At 35.2% G+C, this 20,113-nt stretch overlaps 3 protein-coding genes across 3 annotated transcripts; all 3 read right to left on the bottom strand.

Moving 5' to 3' along the window:
* Nucleotides 1–6,807: 6,807 nt before the first annotated feature.
* Nucleotides 6,808–11,420, bottom strand: LOC136819481 (gamma-tubulin complex component 2-like). Its single transcript, XM_067075716.1, has 3 exons — nucleotides 10,139–11,420; nucleotides 9,388–9,831; nucleotides 6,808–8,684 (listed from the first exon to the last, which is right to left on the bottom strand). Exons 1-3 carry the CDS (start codon nucleotides 11,385–11,387, stop codon nucleotides 7,723–7,725), a joined length of 2,655 nt encoding a protein of 884 aa, XP_066931817.1. The 5' UTR covers nucleotides 11,388–11,420; the 3' UTR covers nucleotides 6,808–7,722.
* A 219-nt stretch (nucleotides 11,421–11,639) lies between these two features.
* On the bottom strand, nucleotides 11,640–13,081 carry LOC136819482 (EARP-interacting protein homolog). Its single transcript, XM_067075717.1, has one exon. The coding sequence runs from the start codon at nucleotides 13,061–13,063 to the stop codon at nucleotides 11,924–11,926; it is 1,140 nt and encodes a 379-aa protein (XP_066931818.1). The 5' UTR covers nucleotides 13,064–13,081; the 3' UTR covers nucleotides 11,640–11,923.
* Nucleotides 13,082–13,573: 492 nt separating this feature from the next.
* On the bottom strand, nucleotides 13,574–15,327 carry LOC136819480 (erythromycin esterase type II-like). The gene is made up of 2 exons (XM_067075715.1): nucleotides 14,276–15,327; nucleotides 13,574–13,994 (listed from the first exon to the last, which is right to left on the bottom strand). Exons 1-2 carry the CDS (start codon nucleotides 15,248–15,250, stop codon nucleotides 13,677–13,679), a joined length of 1,293 nt encoding a protein of 430 aa, XP_066931816.1. The 5' UTR covers nucleotides 15,251–15,327; the 3' UTR covers nucleotides 13,574–13,676.
* Between the last annotated feature and the right edge of the window lie 4,786 nt (nucleotides 15,328–20,113).

The following is a 20,113-nucleotide window of genomic DNA, read 5'->3' as shown; positions in this document are numbered from 1 at the left end:
AGAATGGCTGAAGTGGTTTTTCCCGGAAAATTCTTATTCGCCTTAAAAAACGGATTTTCATATTTTTGGGGAAATTCCCTTTAAACAAATAAGAAAATATAGCCTTTCTCAATGTTGACTCATAATTTTTTTCTGATTTTTTGCACAATGATGCAAAATGGCAATACCTAAAATGTGCCGGAGCCTGATTTTCGAAAAAAAATATATTTGGGCAAATTTGGGCCAAAACTGCCTAAAAATAGGGTTTTTTGGACTTTGTGCAAAATCCTGTCATTACTTTTTTCTGATTTTTTGTACAAAGATGGAGGGCAAGATTCTCAAAAGAATGGCTGAAGTGGTTTTTCCTGGAAAATTCTTTTTGCCTTAAAAGACGGATTTTCGTACTTTGGGTAAATTCCCTTTAACCAAATAAGAAAATATAGCTTTTCTCAATGTTGACTCATAATTTTTTTCTGATTTTTTGCACAATGATGCAAAATGGCAATGCCCAAAATGTGACTGAGCCAGACTTTTAAGGAAAAATTTTGGGTAAATTTGGGCCAAAAACAGCTTAAAAGGTTTTTTGGGCCTGAATGGTTTAAGTGATTTTCGTATTTGGGGAAATTCCTTTTTACCATTTTACATTATTCAACACACAAGCTATATTTTTCCATTCTGAATTTTTGTACAATTATTGTCACTTTTTTCTTATTTTCATCTGATGTTAATCATTAGGTAGGTCCATTCAGCATGTTGCTTGTTAACGTTTAAAGTGTGTTTTTTGATTATAAGAATTTAAAATGTTTCGTTTTTTGTTATTTTTTTAATGTAAATTATTTGATTTTTTTTTTGTTTATTAATGCATTGATTTTGAGAATAATATCTAAATTATAATATCTTAGAATAATATTCGTCCCCAAAAAATTAGGGTATTGTTGAAATTGGAAAGTTCAACCTATAAAGCTTTTGACCACAAAAATAATTCAATTAATCAATTTACTCAATCTTATGAGTGTTTGTTGATCCAAAATTATATTACCAAACTAATTTCAAAGCTCGTTTAAAGGATAATCCTAACAACATTATCATGTAAAGCTAACTTCGTTATTTATTTCAGCGAATCTTCAAATTTCAAAAAATATTTCAATATTTTACATGATGAATGCTCGCTCACGATAATCTTTTCAACGAGTCAAGAATCACAATTTAAATACCTTCAAACTGTTTCAGAAGTAACAAGTCATACAAAGTTTTAAAAGAAAGGAAGCTTATTACGAGTACAAATTATATTTCACAAGTATAAATGCTAAAAATCTAAAAGTTGAAATAGTAAAAAAGTGTAGAAAAATATTATTATAATTTCCGCTTTCTGGCTTTCTGAGAGATGAGAATGACTTTTCCTTCTCTTGAACAACGATCCGTTCTTTCCTTTTTGTCCATTTTCTAAAATAATGTAGAAAAATATTGTCCATAGCTAAATGATAAATAGCGAGAAAAAGGTATTAAACTTTGAGAGTTTGAGAGTAGAAATTTTTCGAAAAGTTAGAGAAGCACCTACAACTCAAAGCATTTTCATTTAAAAGTCTATTCACGATATGTGTGCACTAAATTTGGCTTTGCTTGTTATTTCTCAACCAATGCTTCAATCTTAAAAAGTTTGGTATCGTTGGGGAGGTAGGAAGGAGCTTATTAATTTACTGTTAGATTTTTCCGTGAAATTTGAAATGAGCTAAAGAAAAATGAAGAAATAAACGTTATTTTTACATCTTTGGAAAGCTTAAAGCTAGGCGATTTCAAAAACAATCGCACCAAAATCAAATGTTGTATACGTGTATACATAATAAACATTGGAACACGAGGTTTTTGCTTTTGTTTTCATCGTTTTTTCGTTACTGTGTCTTCATGTTCTTTTCAAATTTCACGGAAAAAATGAACAGTAAATTAATAAGCGCTTTCCTACTTTCCCAACGATACCAAAATTTTTAAGATTGAAGCATTGGTTGAGAAATAACAAGCAAAGCAAAATTTAGTGCACACTTATCGTGAATAGCGACTTTAAAATCAACTGACTCATCGCTGGCAGCAGTACCCCCTGTTAGAAAGTAATACACCATTGAAAAGATATTTCCAAGGAGAATAATCAAAAGTATAATGAAAGCGTTTTGAAAAATTCTGGTATTTATTTTTTTATCCAAAATAGCGTCGACATTCATTCGGCAACAGAACTGTCGTTATAAGATCTGATTGAGCAATAAAGGTCTTGCATACTGTTATTCATACTTACAGCAAAGGTCACAAGTCTTTTTGCAATCTTTTGCAAATTTGGGATATTTTTTACATCCATTGTCATGAGATACTATATCTACACACCAGTCAGCAGGGTCATCATCCACACAAGCTGTAAAAGGGAAAATTAGTATAATATATTATCTCCGAGCAGATTTTGATTACTCCGTGTTAGCAGTGGGGGGGGGGGGAGGCACTCTAAAGGTCATTGCTCCGTAAGAGAATCTGCCCGGTGCGAGGTACCATTTTAATCTATTTTTGATTTTTGATGAATATCAAATGTCCTTTGAGCGTGGTGATTGACTAAAGGAAAACAATCGCACCAAAATCAAATGTTGAGCATACACACAATAAACAATGTAACCCGAGCATTTCCTTTTGTTTTCTTCGTTTTTTCGTTACTGTGGGGGAAAATATTTATTTTTTTTCAAATTTTGTTTCTCAATGAACAAAGATAGAGTCATGTCGGCTAATTGCGACCGACGGGTAATTGCGAACACTTTTTTTCAATTTTCAAATGAGAGAAAAAGTCTTTTTTAACTTTCATAAAAGGAACAGACCAGAGTGGTGGAAATAAGAACATATTAAAAACATTTTTAGACTTTAAACTCAAAAAGTCTAGAACATACGAAGGCTTCAAAATTTTGGAATGTTCTTATAAAAAAACGCGTACCTGATCTTTTCTCGAAGAAATCTTCTCTGAGTGTGTTTCTGTAACTATCACCCTTTCCTCTGTTCAGTCTATAGTTATCATGCCGATCTTGAATATGGTACGAGAATACCAATGGGACGATCAAAAGAGTCAATGTGAAATATTTCCACATGTTTTGTCAATTTAATAACAGAAGTCTGAAAGGCAAGACCGGGTGATTAAAAAACTAAAATTTTGGCAACCTCCCTGTGAGTAATCAATGGTCTCTGTTTAGGACATTAAGCTACTTTTATCAAAAAGATAGAATAATTAAAACTAACTAACTTTTGTCTGTCTTGTAGTGATAAACTTAATTTTTCTTAAAAATCTTAAAACCTCAGTTATATAGACCCTTGCAACCATCTCGAACACTTTTAGCAATTTATCGCCCATTTGAACCCTTTTTTGCCTTCATGTCTGTAACTTTTAATCCAAAAAAGATATAAGAAATCGGAATACACTTTTTTATGACAACAATTTCATAAGAATAACGAGGCTCAAAATCACCAAAAGATAAGAACAATTTAAGAACAATGCTGAGCCTGAAATTACTCAAATTCAAGCAAATTAAGGGTTAAAGTAGTAAAAATTGGGTACATGTTTTTTTATAAGCATAACGCTTATAAGCATACGAAGGCTCAGATTTGCAGAATTCCTAAGCATAACATGAGCATATACGTCAGCCTAAAATATTTTTCAAGTGGTCATTTTTATCTGTTTTTGTTTCATTCTTATCTGGTTTGGAAGAGGTCAAGTAAAAAATAAGACATTCCACGGCTAGCTAAATTCCACTGCTCCCAAAATCTTGACAATTTTTTTACAAAATTTCTGAAATTTCATTAAAAAACTTGGCTCGGGGTGAATCATAAGCATAATTCTTAAGCATATAATAAGCATAAACTATGCCTGGATGCTTTGAGAACTTAAGCATACACGAGCCTGACCAAGGGGCATACACTTGCTTATAAAAAAAACATGTATAACGCCTAATATATCTCAATTACACCTTATAAATAAGAACAGGATAAGAACAATTTGAGGCTCAAAGTGCCAAAAAAATAAGAACAACCGACTCATAGAAAAATTTTACTGGTTCTTGTAAAAAAAAAGTGTACACTTTTTAAATCAGCGAAATTTCAAAATTTAAAAAAAGTAACACTGAAAACTTTAAATCAATCCTGAGATCCACTCCAGATAGAACCAGTCACAATCGAGGTGCTCACAAATGAACAAATAAATAGCAAGCAATTATTGATGTGATAATCAACTCTCGTAAACAATAAAAACCTCACCGATCTGCAACCAACCGTAGCAAACTTGTTCCAAAGTAGACACCCCTCAAAACAAAGGAATAGTATGAGGTATTTTTGATGAAATGAAATGAATTTTCTTATCCTTCATAAAAAGATTAACATCTTTATTGGTAAGTTCTTGGTGAGATGTTTGAAAACCACAGAAATTAATAAGTTAGAAACTAGACACAAACCTCCTTGTATCAACGTTCACCAAACGTTATGGACGAGAAATGGACGCGATGAGAGCTTCGTAGTTTTACTCATTTTTGAATTCCTTATTAGATTTTTTGATGAGATTACGAATAATTTTCGCCTGTCTGAAGATATACCTGTTCATTGTCTGAATCGAATTGCACATCGAAGAAAAATCGATTTACCTCGAGAGTCAATCTGGTTTCAGAAAATCGCATTCAACTATAACCGTCCTACTCAAGCTGAAAAACGATATTAAAGTTGCAATGAGCAGAAGCGAAGTAACGCTATCTGTATTTGCCGATTTCTCAAAGGCTTTTGACACCGTTGACTATCGAACTTTAATAAAACAACTTAGTAGCCTTGGCTTCTCTCGAAAAGTACTTTATTTGATTAGAGATTATCTATCAGAACGCAAACAATACGCCCAAATCGACGATAAATCATCGAGCAAATTAGATGTACAGTTTGGCGTTCCACAGGGGAGTATACTTGGCCCGATCTTGTTCAACTTGTATGTGACCACTATAAACACCAACGGTCCGAGCACATACCTGCTATATGCCGATGATACTACGCTACTCCGACATACAAAGATCCAAGAACTGCAGAGCGCCATCGAATCGGTCCAAAATGAAATAGACAACATCAACCTTTGGTCTGAGCAAAACAATCTTTGTCTAAACACAAAAAAGACAAAAATGACAATCTTTTCGACCAGACAACTTGCACAACGCCATTCCCTCGCGGAACTCGTCACGGTTATCAAAAGCGCTGGACAGGATATTGAACAGGTCAAAAATTTCAAAATTCTCGGTGTTAGATTTAATGAGCATCTAGACTGGACTGAACATGTCAACCATACCATGAGATCTTGTTTTGCCACGTTACGCTGCTTAAAACGATTCAAGAACACCGCATCATGGCAGCAGCGCAAGATGCTTATGGAGTCACTGGTTCTCAGTAAACTGACATATGGCATCGCTTTACTATCCGATGCTACAAAAGCCCAGATTGAGCGTCTTCAGAAAGTCCAGAACGCCGCCGCTGGCTTCGTGCTCAAACGTTATGCCAGAACCAGCGACGTAATCGATCTCGAATGGTTACCAGTTTCTGAGATGGTTGATCTAACAATCGCCAAGATTGCCCATAGCGCTCTCCACAACCCCAGCTGGCCGTCATACCTCAAACTCAATAGACAACCGGATCCAGACAGAGAGCTCCGAAATGGTAATTTGGTCGCACATGACATTGAGGACACATCTCGTCTAACTGGCACCTTTGCACATGAGGCCGCAAAATGCTTCAACAACTTGCCTGTTGATATCAAACGAATTGACAAAAAGGAAAGCTTTGCTGATAAATGCTGGAATTTTTATTTTGATAGGGCGCTAGCCAAATCTCTAAGCTAATTCAATTCAACCTCGAGTCACAAACACAGTCAATCTAGTATCTGATACTTACGTGTAGTCTTTAGCATTTGCAGCCTAGTCTATTTTCTAAGGTCATTTATTTTCAATCACTTGCTATATATTTGGACTCACTCTTCTTGTGTTTTCTAGCCCACCAGCGATTCTAGCGTTCCCATTTTGATATATTTATTTTATGTTAATATTTATTTTATTTTATCTAAAACATTGTTCTAACATTTTATATTCCTAAATGAGACCGAACCTATATTCTATTTTACCGCAGCCATTCCACAATTTTGCCATCACAATATCTACAAATTTAACCGAATGGTTTTAGTTTTGATGTTAATTCGATGTTGCGCTATTACGTCTAGTCTATTCTAAATTCGAATTTTCTTCTCAGTTTGATCTCCTATGAATATATTAAAATATTATCATATAAGTAGTTTTTCTCCCTAATATTTAATATTTACTATTTCATTGCATAACTAGGACTTTGACAACCTACACAATTCGACCTATGTGTTTTTTTATCTATATCATCTTATCCGATGAACCTATTTTTCAGCGTCTTCTATATTAGGTTGCCCATTGATTTACTATTTCTATACTATGTAGCCGACCAGCCCACTAAGCTTCCATTAATGATTTAGCTGTCCACTTCGTATCAGTTTGAATCGTAGAATTTTATATACATTTATATACATAACATATACATAAAATATTTCAACTTCTTGTAAGAAGAACCAATATACTTTTGGAGATCAAGAAATTAATGATGAAAAAAAAAAAAAAAAAAAAAAAAAAGAATCTTTAAAAAGTTACTACGGTGGTGGTCTTAATTTTGTATTTTCGGAAACTAACATAAAGGGCTTTGAAAAACCGAATGTGCAAATTCCAAATGACTTCTGTTTGGTTTAGTTTCGACTGGTCATAAAAAACTCTTTTGAAATTTCAAATAATTCCATAATTAATTTCTTGTAAGATCGATTGAAATTTACAATACATAAAAAGCTATCATAATGAAGGGCCTTGATATGAATTTAGCCTAATATTCAAGAAAACATACTTTAGCTTATTTTATGGATACATTGACAACTGACTTGAGAACTTTAAGTTAGCAAATCGAGTAAAAAGTGATCACATCATAAAAAACCTATCACTGATTCTTAAAAAAATATTCACATCAGAGATTAACGAGAAAAATAAATAAATGTAGGAAAAAATAATTTTCGCGCGCTAAGTTATCCCAATAATTGCTTCGGAAAATATTCCGAAATCAGAATCATAACTTAACATCCGAAGCTTTGCCTGGCAAAGAGAAATCACCAGGGCTGACAATTAGCATATTTGTTGGTTTTTATCAAAACCATCAATTTCAAGTTTTACAGAGACGGGTGCAACTTCAAATTAGTCCATCACCTCGAAAATCTTAGGTAAATTAGCCGGTAAGGCGAGGCCAATTCAGTTTGCTGTTTTACGGGCTAAACTACTCTAAAAAAGGGTAGGTCGGTCGGCGAAAAAATAAAAATAAAAGTAGAATTTTACGTATAGAATCTCCTAAAATCCTAAAAAGGCAGCAAAAGCAAAGACTACTATATCTTGACAAAAATGCGAAATAGAAAATGAAAAGACACAAAAAGCTCGAATTCGTGGATTAAATGAAAAATTGGATATAAAATTCTCAAAAAAATTTGACAGTCTGTAAAGTAATGAAAGTAAAAAAGTAGTACCAAAATCAATTTTATTTTTATTTTGGTTTTTTGAATTTCAGGGTTGGTCGGGCCCGTAAAACAACTAATCAGATTTGGTCTTGACTTAGAATTATTACTGCTTTTCATTTCCGAATATGAAAAATACCAACAGATTACTTATTGTTTTCGAGCTGTTCAGTGATTAACTTCCGTTGGTATTCAGAATAAAAGCTATTATGATCTAGCCTGAAAACCAAGTTCATCATTTCTTGTTCTTTCTCTGTACTAGAGAGTTGGCTCAGCTTATCCAATAATTCGATTAAAAACTTGGAGAAATTGGTCTCGAAAGTTCCGATCGTATTCTCGATATCTCCGGTTGACATCATTTGATCGTAGTGTCGGATAGAAACTTTCGGTGCTGTCGAAGCGGAATCCTTGGCGCTCGATTCGCTTTTTTGTACCTCAGCGCTATGGTTGTAACGCACCATACAATTACAGAAAGTGACGCAAACCGCCATTAATTTACTGACGATTCGAAGTAGCTCAGGACTTGTCAGCATACAATCTTTCAAGCATCGGTCTAGGAAATCGTTATGGTGCTCCAGAACGCCATCGATGTTGGTGACGGAGCGAAGGTTATCTTCCAGGAGATGCCAATTGGGCTCAATGACTTCAAACATCATATAATACTCTAGATTCTGCACCAAATGAATCATGCGCTGTCTTAAAGCGAACGCTATCGAATACCAAGGCCGCTTATGGAGCATATGGCGTTTGGCTTGTTTGTTACTAGCCCATAGTTGGCATAGCAACCGTTCGACGTGTTTAGCGTAGAAAAGATGGCGGAACAACATTTGGTATTTAGTTAAAGCTTTCTTGCTAAGGATTAAAGAAAGCGGCCATTTGACTTCATAATCCAAAGTGAACGCTTCTAAACCGGAGATTTGTGATTCTTGCGGGTCACGGTAGTTCGGGTTGTTGGTGTCACCAGTCACTGAGAGGATGCGGAATAATTGTGTGATCAGATCATAAGGTAGCAAGTCGCAGGTAAGGTCATCTTTGAATGGATCACTGTTAGCAGTACTTGTTCGCACAGCAAGATCCAATAGCGCCTCCAAACGTGCGGGTACGATGTCTAAAAAAAACGAGAAGAATGACACACGCTGCATAGATATGATCTCTGATTTAGCATTGATGAAAGTTTGAACTACGATACAGTCTATCAAAGTTACCATCTCTTTGTACAAAAAAATTTTTTATCCTTTTCTCCGAGATCATAGTATAATAATTCTTAGCCAATTGTTGAAAAGAGCTAAATTCATATTCTCGTGCTAGGCGGTCATTAAACGGATTACAATGGTCAAAGAAAGGTTTTTCATCTGGGACGGAAAATGGATTTTACACAGCAAATTATACCATATTCTGGTAAATCATGCTGAATTTTCAGGTTGAAAAGCCTCTTTATACACTAAAATTCCCAGTTTGCAGAGTGTGGCACGTTTGCTCGAGATCTCGAGTGCACAACTCGGAAAAAGTCGAGTGCAGGTGCAAAATTTGAGGTTTTCAGGTGCAAGTTCAGACTGGTTCAGACGGTTTTTAACCTCAAGTGCAGAGTGCAGCTATTTTTTCCTAAAAGGCAGCTTTTTTTAGCAATTTTTTTGTTTTTGGGCGAATTTCCGAGGTATAGGTGCACCTTGTCCGGACCAAAATTTATCAGGTGCGTTCTTTCAGTGCGGAACTTGGTATTTCCGAATTTTTCCTTGAGTGCAGCCTTGCCATATTTTGCTAACTGGAAATTCTAACACCGAAAAGAGTGCCAATAAAAACGAATTTCTTACCATCCATATTCTTCTTTAGCTCCTCTTCAGCCAAATCCATGAATCCAACAAAGAAATCGCCCTGGTCCAACAAAAAGTAGTGTTTAATCGAACGCAATCGATACATCAATTTCTTCTCCGACAATAATTGATCTAACAACGTGTGACTGGCGTAATCGTACGCTTTCTCAATGTGCTCTACGTAATCACGTTCGTTCAGACAATACACAATCTCTTGCGCATGCGGGCATTCTAGTGTCATCCCACACTGGCGAATGACGTTCAAGTATTTACCCGCGCGAAGAATCTTCTCGGCAACGCGTTCAAGGAACATTGGAATGCGCGCGCGTTCGATTGTGTAATGTTGTTCCCAATATTGATCATTGTAGTCTTCCGTCACGCGTTCTTTGGCGAACGACTCGTGCTCTGCAACCAGGAATTCATTGTAAGGATCTTTGATGATACCTAAAGTGAGAAAAAAAGAATTTTTTAAATTAGAAATTTACGCTTTATTGCAAAGAAGATGAAAAATGGCAAGAGGAGAATTTTGAAGAAAAAGAAATTCGATTTAACAGCTAGCTCGAAGGCTAAATCTTTCCCTGCCAAGAAGAAGATCTCACCAAATACTTTAATCTATATATTTTTTAACATATTTTCCGATACAGCTCTAATTATAGAATAATTTGAATAATGCAATTTTGAATTATGGAAATTCCACAACAGTCGATTTCAAAAGAACCAAAAGAATAAGTCGAGAAGAATTTAAACATACCTTCATAGATCCATTTTTGTAGGATATCAAAATACGGCGTACAAGCGGCTTGAGTCAGGTACAAACACAGATCTTTGCCTTTCGGGTCACCCGTGTAAGCTTCTGTCTTCTCGTGTAACAAAGTCAAAATGGCTGCTCCTTTACAATCCCCCCTCTCAATCATGATAGCAACTGTTGCCAAGATATCGATTGTTTTCATAGAGGGTTGAATGTAAAACCAAATCTTCTGTAATGTAAGTAGACCCTTACGAAATTGTTGCTCAAGCTGTGCTACGAAAATATAATAGTCCTTTAGTAAGGATCTCATAGCTGAACATAAGGCGTGGCTGACCAATCCCTTACCAAAATGAGATCCAGACTCAATAAAGCGACAAACAAGGGAATAATTGGAACACATCGGCAACATTCGGTGGACAATTTCACAAAGTGATGCATCGGTACTGTTATCTATAGTGAAAGATTTTTTGGATTTCTTTTCGACATCTTTGACTTCATCTTTAAGAGTTATATATTTCCCTTCGACACCCATGAACAAGAATAGAAGATCCTCGATCAACAGTACTTCCTGCATTTTTAACGGTAAAGTTCCAATGGAAACAGAGTCTAAATCGTAAGCCTGTCGATACACGTCAACAAAATCGTTGGTCAAGAAAGGTCGATCATCCACCCAACTTGGGAGGACAGGTAGACCAGTACCCATTTTCTTGGCGTGTTTTTCACGAAGGACTTTCACAATCTCCGTAGATGAGGTTGTCGAAGTGTTCGCAGTGATATTGGCCAGTTTCGTTTTCAAATCTTGAACATCTTTCTGAGTCATCAGTGTTGATTTAGGGATGGCTTTAGTGAGTGCATCAATTTCCTTCCCTAATTCGGTTGTCGGGGCAACGGCCGCCATATTTGAAGCGGAACTACCGGACAATTCTTTTGATTTTCGACGTTCTTTATCATTTCGATCGATAAATTTGACCAAATAACGCTCTTGAACAATCGTGGACAATAAATAAGTCAACGAATCTAGTTCCCGTACATTTTTCGATTTCAGTTCTTCATATTTTTTAAGAAAGTCCTCAGGCGAGGGACTGTTCTCTGCAATCTTCCGCTTCGCAGTATGCGTGGAGATTTGAGTGGTAACATAGGGTGTTAAGTCTTTGGTCAATAATTCAGCATAGACTTCAGGACCATCTCCCTCTGTCACGTTGAATAATTTCAATAATTCTGCTGCATGATGATGGATTTTAAATTCACTCATTTTTCTTAGATCTAAAGTAAAAACGGTAATATGAGAAATTGAATCTTCACCATACGATACTGTGATTATAGAAAACATAGCCGAATACATTGATTTATATTCTGACCAAAGAAAGGGCAATGAGACAATACCATTCGTATTGGTACTAAGTAATTGCACAAGGTCAGAGAAGGTTAGGATTGGTAGTTAGTTTGCTAAATCAAAAAAACTTTAAAAAACTTCAAGAGGGGGAATGAAATATGATAAAATCCCAACGATCGACACAAAATTATCCAAAAAAAACTAAACTGATAGAAAAATTATCTTACAAATTAGAACTGCTGTTATAAATTAGCCAAAAAAATTCCATTATAATACATAAAATACTAATATTCCAGCTGATTCCCAATAACAAATAACTGGATTAACTCCAATTATTTGCCGTCAAAATCTCAATTTTGCTGTAATGTGGTATAACTTGACCGAAAATGACCTCCAGAAAAATACCCTTCCTTTAAACTTCATACCCAAATTCTTTCAAAAGCTCAAAATCAAAACTATAAAAGAATCTTATATTTCTCAACTCTTGGAACTCGATTGATGACCAAACGTCCATCATATGAAAGAGAAGCAAAGATCCATGGATCAACACTTGACCATTCCACAGCATACACCGAGTCTTCGTGTTCCTCGAAAGTCGATATCAATCTATCAGGAATTGGTTCTCTTGGTTTTTCTTCCTCCTCATCTTCGTCGTCAAGGTGACCGAAAGGCTCCGAAGATAAGGATGCAATATTGGATAAAATGACACGACTGTCACTACTCGACGTCAAAATCAATTGATCATGAAAATTATTATATCTGATACTCCATACCCAATGTGAGTGATCTGAACGCGTCATTAGGCATTCTTTCGTGTTCCGAATATCCCAAAATTTGACTTTACAATCATCCGAACAACTAGCTAGATAGTATTGTTTGTTCGGATTCATATCTAAGTCACGAACTAATTGTGAATGAGCATTCTCTATAGAAAATGAAGATGACATGCTCCTCAAATCATATCCTTTAATGTGACAGTCAATACCGGTGGCAATTTGCGAACCACCATGGTGTGGATTGAATCTACCGACACTGTATTGTAATTGTGCTTTTCCTTCTAAGGTTATAGTATCAACATGATCAGCACCCGTATTTGAAGTTTGCCATAAATCAATATGTCTTTCAGAGATGGTTAATAGCTTGTCGTTATCACTGGATGGGTTCCACATGACTTTCTTGACATCACCATGCCCTGCATCCAACTCACATACATGCTGTAACGAAACGCATTTACCGTTATTATCACCAGGTGTTAACTCATAAACAGGAGGTGCTGTCTCATCTAAGGGTGGAATCCTCCACATTGCTGCAAAACGTTTCGTTTTACCATCTATAATCTTACTATAACACGTGGCTAATATATTCTTATCTGAAGGATTCGATGCTATATTCCATATTTCACCAGGCGTGTGCGAAAAAACATGCTTTGTGACTAGGTTACTTTCGTCTTCAAAATCAATCAAATGGACTTGGTTATCATTACGTAATGATTGGGTACCAACTAAAAACCGTATTGCTTCGGTTTCGCCAAATTGAGGGCATAACGAACGAGCTTGAAATTCAAGACCATATATCACTGGTGCTGGGTCATTCATTCTATTTTCTTTTTGTTTCTGAAAAGAAAGAAAAATAATATTATTTTAGTTAATTTAGTTAAGGGGTACACCACCCCATAAAATGGGTAATTTGCGGATTTTTTAGATATATAAGACATACCTACTGGTCGAAAATTTGATTTTTGTATTTAAAAATTGTTGGAATAAGTTTATGTACTTGGTTAAAGTCACTATCAAAGCATTCCACGATTTCTATTTTCATAAATATGACAAAAAACTTATTTTCATGAAAAATTTCAGATATTTTTCCAAAAACAATTCAATTTTTCTTCGAAAATTTCAAATTTTTGCCGGAAATTTAGGGAAATTTTTCAAAAAAGTGAAAAAATCTGCATTTACTCCACTTTGGAGTAACTGTTTTAAATTCTTTTAGTTGTTACACCACCACGTACTAAGTGTCATAGTGTTCACATAGTAACTGCATGACCCCCCCCCCCCTGGACAAATAAATTTTGAAATCAGCCAATAAATACCTAAGACATTTTGAGAAATATGATAATAAATGTTGCAAAGAGTAAAAAGCAAATATGATACAAAAAATTTATAATATGAAAAATTGTGGTTTACTTCAAGAAGACTCATTTGTTAGTCACTAAATTGGGGTTGCAGGCGATGCAATTTGAAGATAGATGCAACCATCCCATTCCTGCGGTTCGATTTGCATATAATAATCGTTTTCCCGTAGAGATAACGGTGTTGACATAAAATATTGCAGTTTAAAATTCTTTGGTGCTGCAGAAAAATCAATGAAATAGTTCCCGTTTCCAGGTAGGGATTTAGTAATTTCACTCTCAAAACTGACCCTTTTTTCATCCCATTCAGGGATTTTGTCAATGAACCTTTCAGCAGGACGTTGCCATTTATTCCAAAATTGGCCAGATCCATACACCATACCAATACCGTAGTAATCCTGCAGGAGAGAGGAGCATATAAAATCATTTGCTAATTCACAGATATATTCACATAACATAAAAGATATGTATTGAAGGTTAAGCGATGCTTCAAGAGCGATACAATTTTAAGAAAACAATTTGCTTTTTGCTTTACAGTTTGCTCTGGTTTGCTACATAAAAGGTAGCAATTATTCAAAATAATTAAGGTTGGAACAGTTAATGGGAATGTTAGATACTGAAACACCAAACAACACTTAAATTTGACAAAAAAGACACAAAGACAATATGCAAACTGTACCTTTCCTAAAGCTTGCTTTATTAGTTGACCTGCTGGTGTGAAGTTTCCCCATACACCATCCTGAAGTTGGCTTTTTGTTTTGGTATGAATCACGTGATCTATCCAAACAACTTTGGCATCACTTCTTTTGTTTAAGACCCACAAGCAATTCTGGGCCATTGCAATCTCTCTTCCATTCAAACCTACATACTTCTTAGAAACAGTATCATAATTTCGATAATAGTTTTCTGCCAACTGCATTGAAGTCAATGACTGTCGAATCTTTTCATAATCTTCTTTACTGCTTCTGGATACATACTCATCAGCTTTGGAGCCAAAGTAACTTACAGCTTCGTCCAATATAGCAGATAGTAAAGCTTTTTGGTGCAAATCAAAATTTTCAGCATAGTTTTTTCGTGCATTTGTGGACATTTGGTTGAGATATGGCAATAATTTTGACTCTAGATCTTTACAATAGTCTTCATCAACAGTCTTGATGTATTTGAAAATTATATTGAAAGGAGTGACCCAGTCTTGATAAAATCCTCCAATATCTACACCATAATACTCTAAAGAATTACCATAATCTTTATTATTCTTCTTGAGGTATTCAATCAGAGCTTGTCCCTCTCTCCAGGCACTGTACATTTTGTTTAAACCATTTTTCCATACATCAATCTCCTCTGGTATTGATTTCCCTCGAATATAATCATTGATATAAAGGGACTCGGGGAACCCACTTTCACTCAACACAATGTTGAATCCACATTCTTCAACCAGGTGGCGAATGATCCTATGGTGTAAACTCATCATCTCCTTACAATTATGAAACCCTTCACTGATGGCTACAAACCGTGCATTTCCAATGGATTGTACTATTGATTTGAGATCATCTTTTTCAGTACTTGTAGGATCCAACGAGAGAACTGGAACACTATTTCTTTTACACCATTCTTGAAAAGCTGTAGATGCTTCTTGAAATAACTGTTCAGACATTTTAAATGATTTATTTATACTATGTGACAGTCGAATAATGTAGAACCCAAATATTAGCTCTTTCAATCTTTTGTACCTGGGTTGTCAATACAACATTCATAGTTGAATTTCATTCTGTTGCAAAAAATAGTTTTACAAAGTTATTGCACTTTATTATAGTTACTGTAATGCCTGAATAAGTGCATTCAATCCATAGATCAATGCCCAATTAATTTAAAAGAGATGAAATCTTTAAAGAATTGGTTTCAATGTGTAGATGAAATATGAAAGAAAAAAATAATTAAAGTTGGAACAGTTATTGGGTATGTTAGATACTGAAACACCAAACAAGATATAAATTTGACAAAAAAAGACACAAAGACAATATGCAGGCTGTACCTTTCCTAAAGCTTGCTTTATTAGTTGACCTGCTGGTGTGAAGTTTCCCCATACACCATCCTGAAGTTGGCTTTTCGTTTTGGTATGAATCACGTGATCTATCCAAACAATTTTGGCATCACTTCTTTTGTGATGACCAAAGCTGACCAAATTAGTAATGCTCAGAATCAAAAAAATAGTGACCTATAATTTTAAAATGCATTTATCATTTTTCAAACCTACCTTTTAAGGGTATGGAGGAGGCTATAGGCAGGGATTTTTCTAAGCACTTTTTTATGTCTGTATACCGGACAAAATACTCAATCTAAAATTGAGTTTTTGAAACTCAATCCAAAAAAGAAAAGCTATTAAAGTTGAACAACAATCAGAACGACCCTGCTAACACACCGGACTCATTGAAGCACCAGAAAGGAAATGTTTGCTGTCAATTGGGAAAACTTTTTACCACCAGAGAATCCAAGCAGCGGACGAGTTGTAAATTGGTCCGGTGTTTCTGGTGCATAATAAAAAGCTAAAAATGAAAGTCCAATGTCAAAAACACACTCGAAATATTTGTTCCACTAAGGCAAGAAGGTCACAATATTTCCGGGTACAGACATATAACTCATTAACAAAAACATAAAAAAAATCAGGAGTTTTCAATCGCTTACTACTGCAGAATAAGACAGAGAAATGCAGTGAAATAAAAAGTAAACAAACCTTGAACTAATTACTCCAGTAGAAATTTTTTAAATGATAACGTCATACTTACTTACTTAGAATATGTGGCATCCACTCATTGCGTCAAGACCAGTGCTATGTGTGCATTACTGTTTGATTCAATTCAACTCTCCTCAAGTTTGTGTAGCTTGAAACAAGGGGTTTATCTGGGATAGCACGCAATAGTATTTAGTACCTGAGAGGTACTCTATTGAATTTCACAAAAATAAACACGTTTGGGTGGTCCTGGAATTTTTGCTGACATTAGCAATTACGTCATTTTCGGTCATTTTTTAAACAACCTTCCCCAATAACTTTTATTGGCTTCATTTTCAGATATGGGTTGTAATGTTTTTCTGAACGACATGAAACATGCTTTCCAACGGTATGTAATATGACATACTTTGGAGAAAAAGATTTTCATTTTAGCCTGGAAACCTGTTCTGGTCTGTAAAATACACAAACAGGTGCCAATATTTTGGGTCTGAGATTTAAATCCATTTTTGACCTCTAAACTACCATTGTGCAAAGTTTCATGCTTTTACGCCCTTGTGCACAATGTTTATGACTTTTGGCACATTTAGACTGCACTACAAAGATTGATAGTGTTGAATACTCTAAATTTTCGTTAATAATTAATTTGTCTTTTACAACACAGCTGTTACCTAGGTACAATCGTGAATATTGATCCTGTTTGCGCTGGCTGGAGTAATTTGTTATTCAATAGACTGTCACGTTCTCCCAAACAACTATTCTAGCACTAGTAATGTTTACATTCAGAAGTAAATCCGTTTTCCACCAGAAAGGTTTGAAACCCAGTGCAACATTACTGATAATAAATTCTGACTTTGTTGGTTCAGTTCCCTAAAGTCTAATTGCACTTCCAATAAATTATTTTTACAACAATATTTGTCATCTCACAAATTCAAAAATATATAGTAAAATCAGGATGGGGGTTAACAACAAAACATCAAATCGAATTTTACCCTGACTTGCATCACTGGTAAATAGAATGTATAGACTCCAATTTACAGACCAACTAAAGCAGTTTTACTTCTCTTCAAAGTGTTGACATAGAAACATAATGAAAATTACTTGACAATAAAAAAACGTACCTCATTCAGAATCCCTTTTCTTTTCCCACGATAACACATTAAAAGTTTTGAAGAACATGATCGTATACTGTGAGATCAGGTAACTTGAGGTAACTTGCATCAGTGTAGGCTAACGTGCATAGCGCTCAAATGAATTAACTGGCTGGTCATTAAAATACAAACTTAAAATCTCCTAATCATGAAAGTGATAAAATGATGTCATGCATAATTATTTTTTACATTAGTATCATTATCAAATTTGAGATTATACGTCCAGCAGCCATTGAGAAACATCACATTCTTATAAATATCAAGATTACTCACCGGAATTTCAAACTTGCACAAGCAAAGCCGCACCTGCCATTCATTTTTAAGCAAGCTTTTCAGTCAGTTTTGCTTTTCTTTTCACTTGTGGTTCTCAAAAATGACTTTGTAAGATAACAAAAAATGGAGGGAAGTCAATTTTTGTGCATTTTTTTCGAGTTGAAAAGAATTGAAGGTTTCCGAATTAATACTGGATCAAGAGAAGAGAAAGCCATAAAACATCACCGCAGCATACAGTTAGGGAAGCCATCCAGGATCCTGTCATTCTATCAGCCAGCAAAAACTAAATGACACTTGTAAACTTAAGTTTGTTACCATTTTACATCAAAAACATTACTTAGTCTACTTCCCAAAGCCAGAGACCAAAGCAAATGATCTTCCTTGATGAGGGCACCCTTTTGGATCTATTGTTAACTCATTTAAAATGGTGGACAGAGTTGTGGAATAATAAAGACGCCCGCTGCTTTGAAGGTGGTAACACCAAAATGCCCAATATGATCAGACAACAGAAGGCGAGTTTGTTTGCGGTGCTAGTTACGTCATGCACTCCCCCGTAGGAGGCCCCCCGGGGCACCCCTAATCACGCCATCACACAAAATAATTTTCTCTATCACGCATCACGAAAGTCGCTAAAATCTGGCATCACGCAAAATATAGCGAATAACAGCCCAAATCACGCATCACGCCTCAAATTTTTGCCCTATCACGCATCACGCCAAAATCTTGATCACGCCATCACGCCAAAAAAATCTCTAATCACGCTATCACGCAAGAAAAAGTCCCAATCACGCCATCACGCAAACCGCTGGGGGGGCCTCCCGAAGCAAAAGCGAGAACAGCATTTAACAATTACAAGTATATCTTATGTGCTTAAAATTCTATTTGACTTTGAGAGCTTCGACAAAGATGAAGAAGTAGAAAGATACAAAAAAGCGCTGGTTAATTTTGTTTATATCGGTGTGTTCTATCATTGTTGAAACTATCTACTGTAGTATCTAATTATCTACTGACGCAGACATTTTTTGCAGCCTATCAAAGGCACAGTCTGCTTATACTTTCTATGTTTGCTACATTGTCTAGGCAAAAAATGGTAAATAAAGACCGAACGTATTTTTTTGAGTGTGGTTATGATTTTTTTTATTGCGCCAAATGTTCCTAACTATCATATAGGATTCGAACTCTCAAAATAGGTTACCTTCTACATCTAATTTCTTTGCCTTAACCAATCGGCCACACCCGCTACAAATTGGGTGGGGGGAAATGATAGCATAGCTATCATGAAAAGCATTTGGAAAATTCAAGGACACTGTTAAAAAGAAGGTACAAAAAATGGCTGTTTTTGCACCATCTTTACACCCCTGACTAGTTTAGAAAATTACAGACTCATAAATGTCTACTAGGCCCTACATTGATACCCATGGCGGTTAGTGTAAAACACAGGTCACAGGTCACAGGTCACGGGTCACAGGCCACAGGTCATACAAATTACAGACCGGAAAACTGTAACGCACTCGTAACATACAACTCGTAACATACAACTCATTACATACAACTCATAACATAAGTTCCTGAAAATATCATATGTAATGGAAATGTAATATCAAAATATGTTGACTTAAACGACAAATCATCAACCCCAAATATTGACAACAAATGACACTTGAATTATGTAAATAATAATGTTATCTCAAAGTATGAGGTTTTGTACACCAATTAACAATAAAATACTCTTCATGCATAATAGGATGCTGACGCTGCAAGTGGATATAGATTGACAGGTTTTGAAAACAATAAATACTCCAAGAGAGCTGTTTTAGAGAGATGAAAATAGTGACGTCATTTTATCAAAAATACAAAGCAGGGGATAAAAATATTGAAACATTTATAAATTATAATCCCATTGACGCTTTTTTCATCCATTCTTGTTATCATACCCAAGGTGATGTAGGTGATAAAATGAGATATGACATAGTGATTTTGAAATAGCTATTTTCCTGTTAGGGGGCTGTTTTCTATTAGAGTATTTCTTTATTCTTTGTATATAACATACGTAACATGCGTATAACATTGAAAAGATAATTTTTTTACATGTGTGATACAGATGGAATATATAATACAAGTACTGTATTCAGGCCATATTTTATAAAGGCAAGGCAGCGTCCGTTGGTGGCCAAAAAGGGCACTTTTCCAGTGTTTTTCCACTAAAAAGGCTCTTTTTACCAATATTTTAGTAGCTTCATGAAAAATTGCCTGGTATTACAGGTCCATGTTATACACGGCGTAAAACGCGAAATCACGTGGTAAGCACGTGGGTAGATTTTTAGCTTTAAAATAGTTCTAGATCAATAAAATACCTTAGGGATTATAT

Source organism: Clytia hemisphaerica, unplaced genomic scaffold (genome assembly GCF_902728285.1).
Source record: "Clytia hemisphaerica strain Z4C2 unplaced genomic scaffold, Clytia hemisphaerica genome assembly, whole genome shotgun sequence".
In the NCBI taxonomy this organism is placed as follows: domain Eukaryota; kingdom Metazoa; phylum Cnidaria; class Hydrozoa; order Leptothecata; family Clytiidae; genus Clytia; species Clytia hemisphaerica.
Note: the sequence above shows the minus strand (reverse complement) of the source record. Positions and strands in the feature narration are given on the sequence as shown.

What these genes read in the sequence shown, in the direction of transcription:
- LOC136819482 (XM_067075717.1), bottom strand. Translation starts at nt 13,063, where the DNA reads ATGAATGACCCAGCACCAGTGATATATGGTCTTGAATTTCAAGCTCGT.
- LOC136819480 (XM_067075715.1), bottom strand. Translation starts at nt 15,250, where the DNA reads ATGTCTGAACAGTTATTTCAAGAAGCATCTACAGCTTTTCAAGAATGG. An exon ending in TAAAGCAAGCTTTAGGAAAG is followed by an intron (nt 13,995 to 14,275) that starts GTACAGTTTGCA and finishes TCTCTCCTGCAG; the next exon opens with GATTACTACGGTATTGGTAT.
- LOC136819481 (XM_067075716.1), bottom strand. Translation starts at nt 11,387, where the DNA reads ATGAGTGAATTTAAAATCCATCATCATGCAGCAGAATTATTGAAATTA. An exon ending in ACAAAAATGGATCTATGAAG is followed by an intron (nt 9,832 to 10,138) that starts GTATGTTTAAAT and finishes TTCTCACTTTAG; the next exon opens with GTATCATCAAAGATCCTTAC. An exon ending in GCTAAAGAAGAATATGGATG is followed by an intron (nt 8,685 to 9,387) that starts GTAAGAAATTCG and finishes CGTTTTTTTTAG; the next exon opens with ACATCGTACCCGCACGTTTG.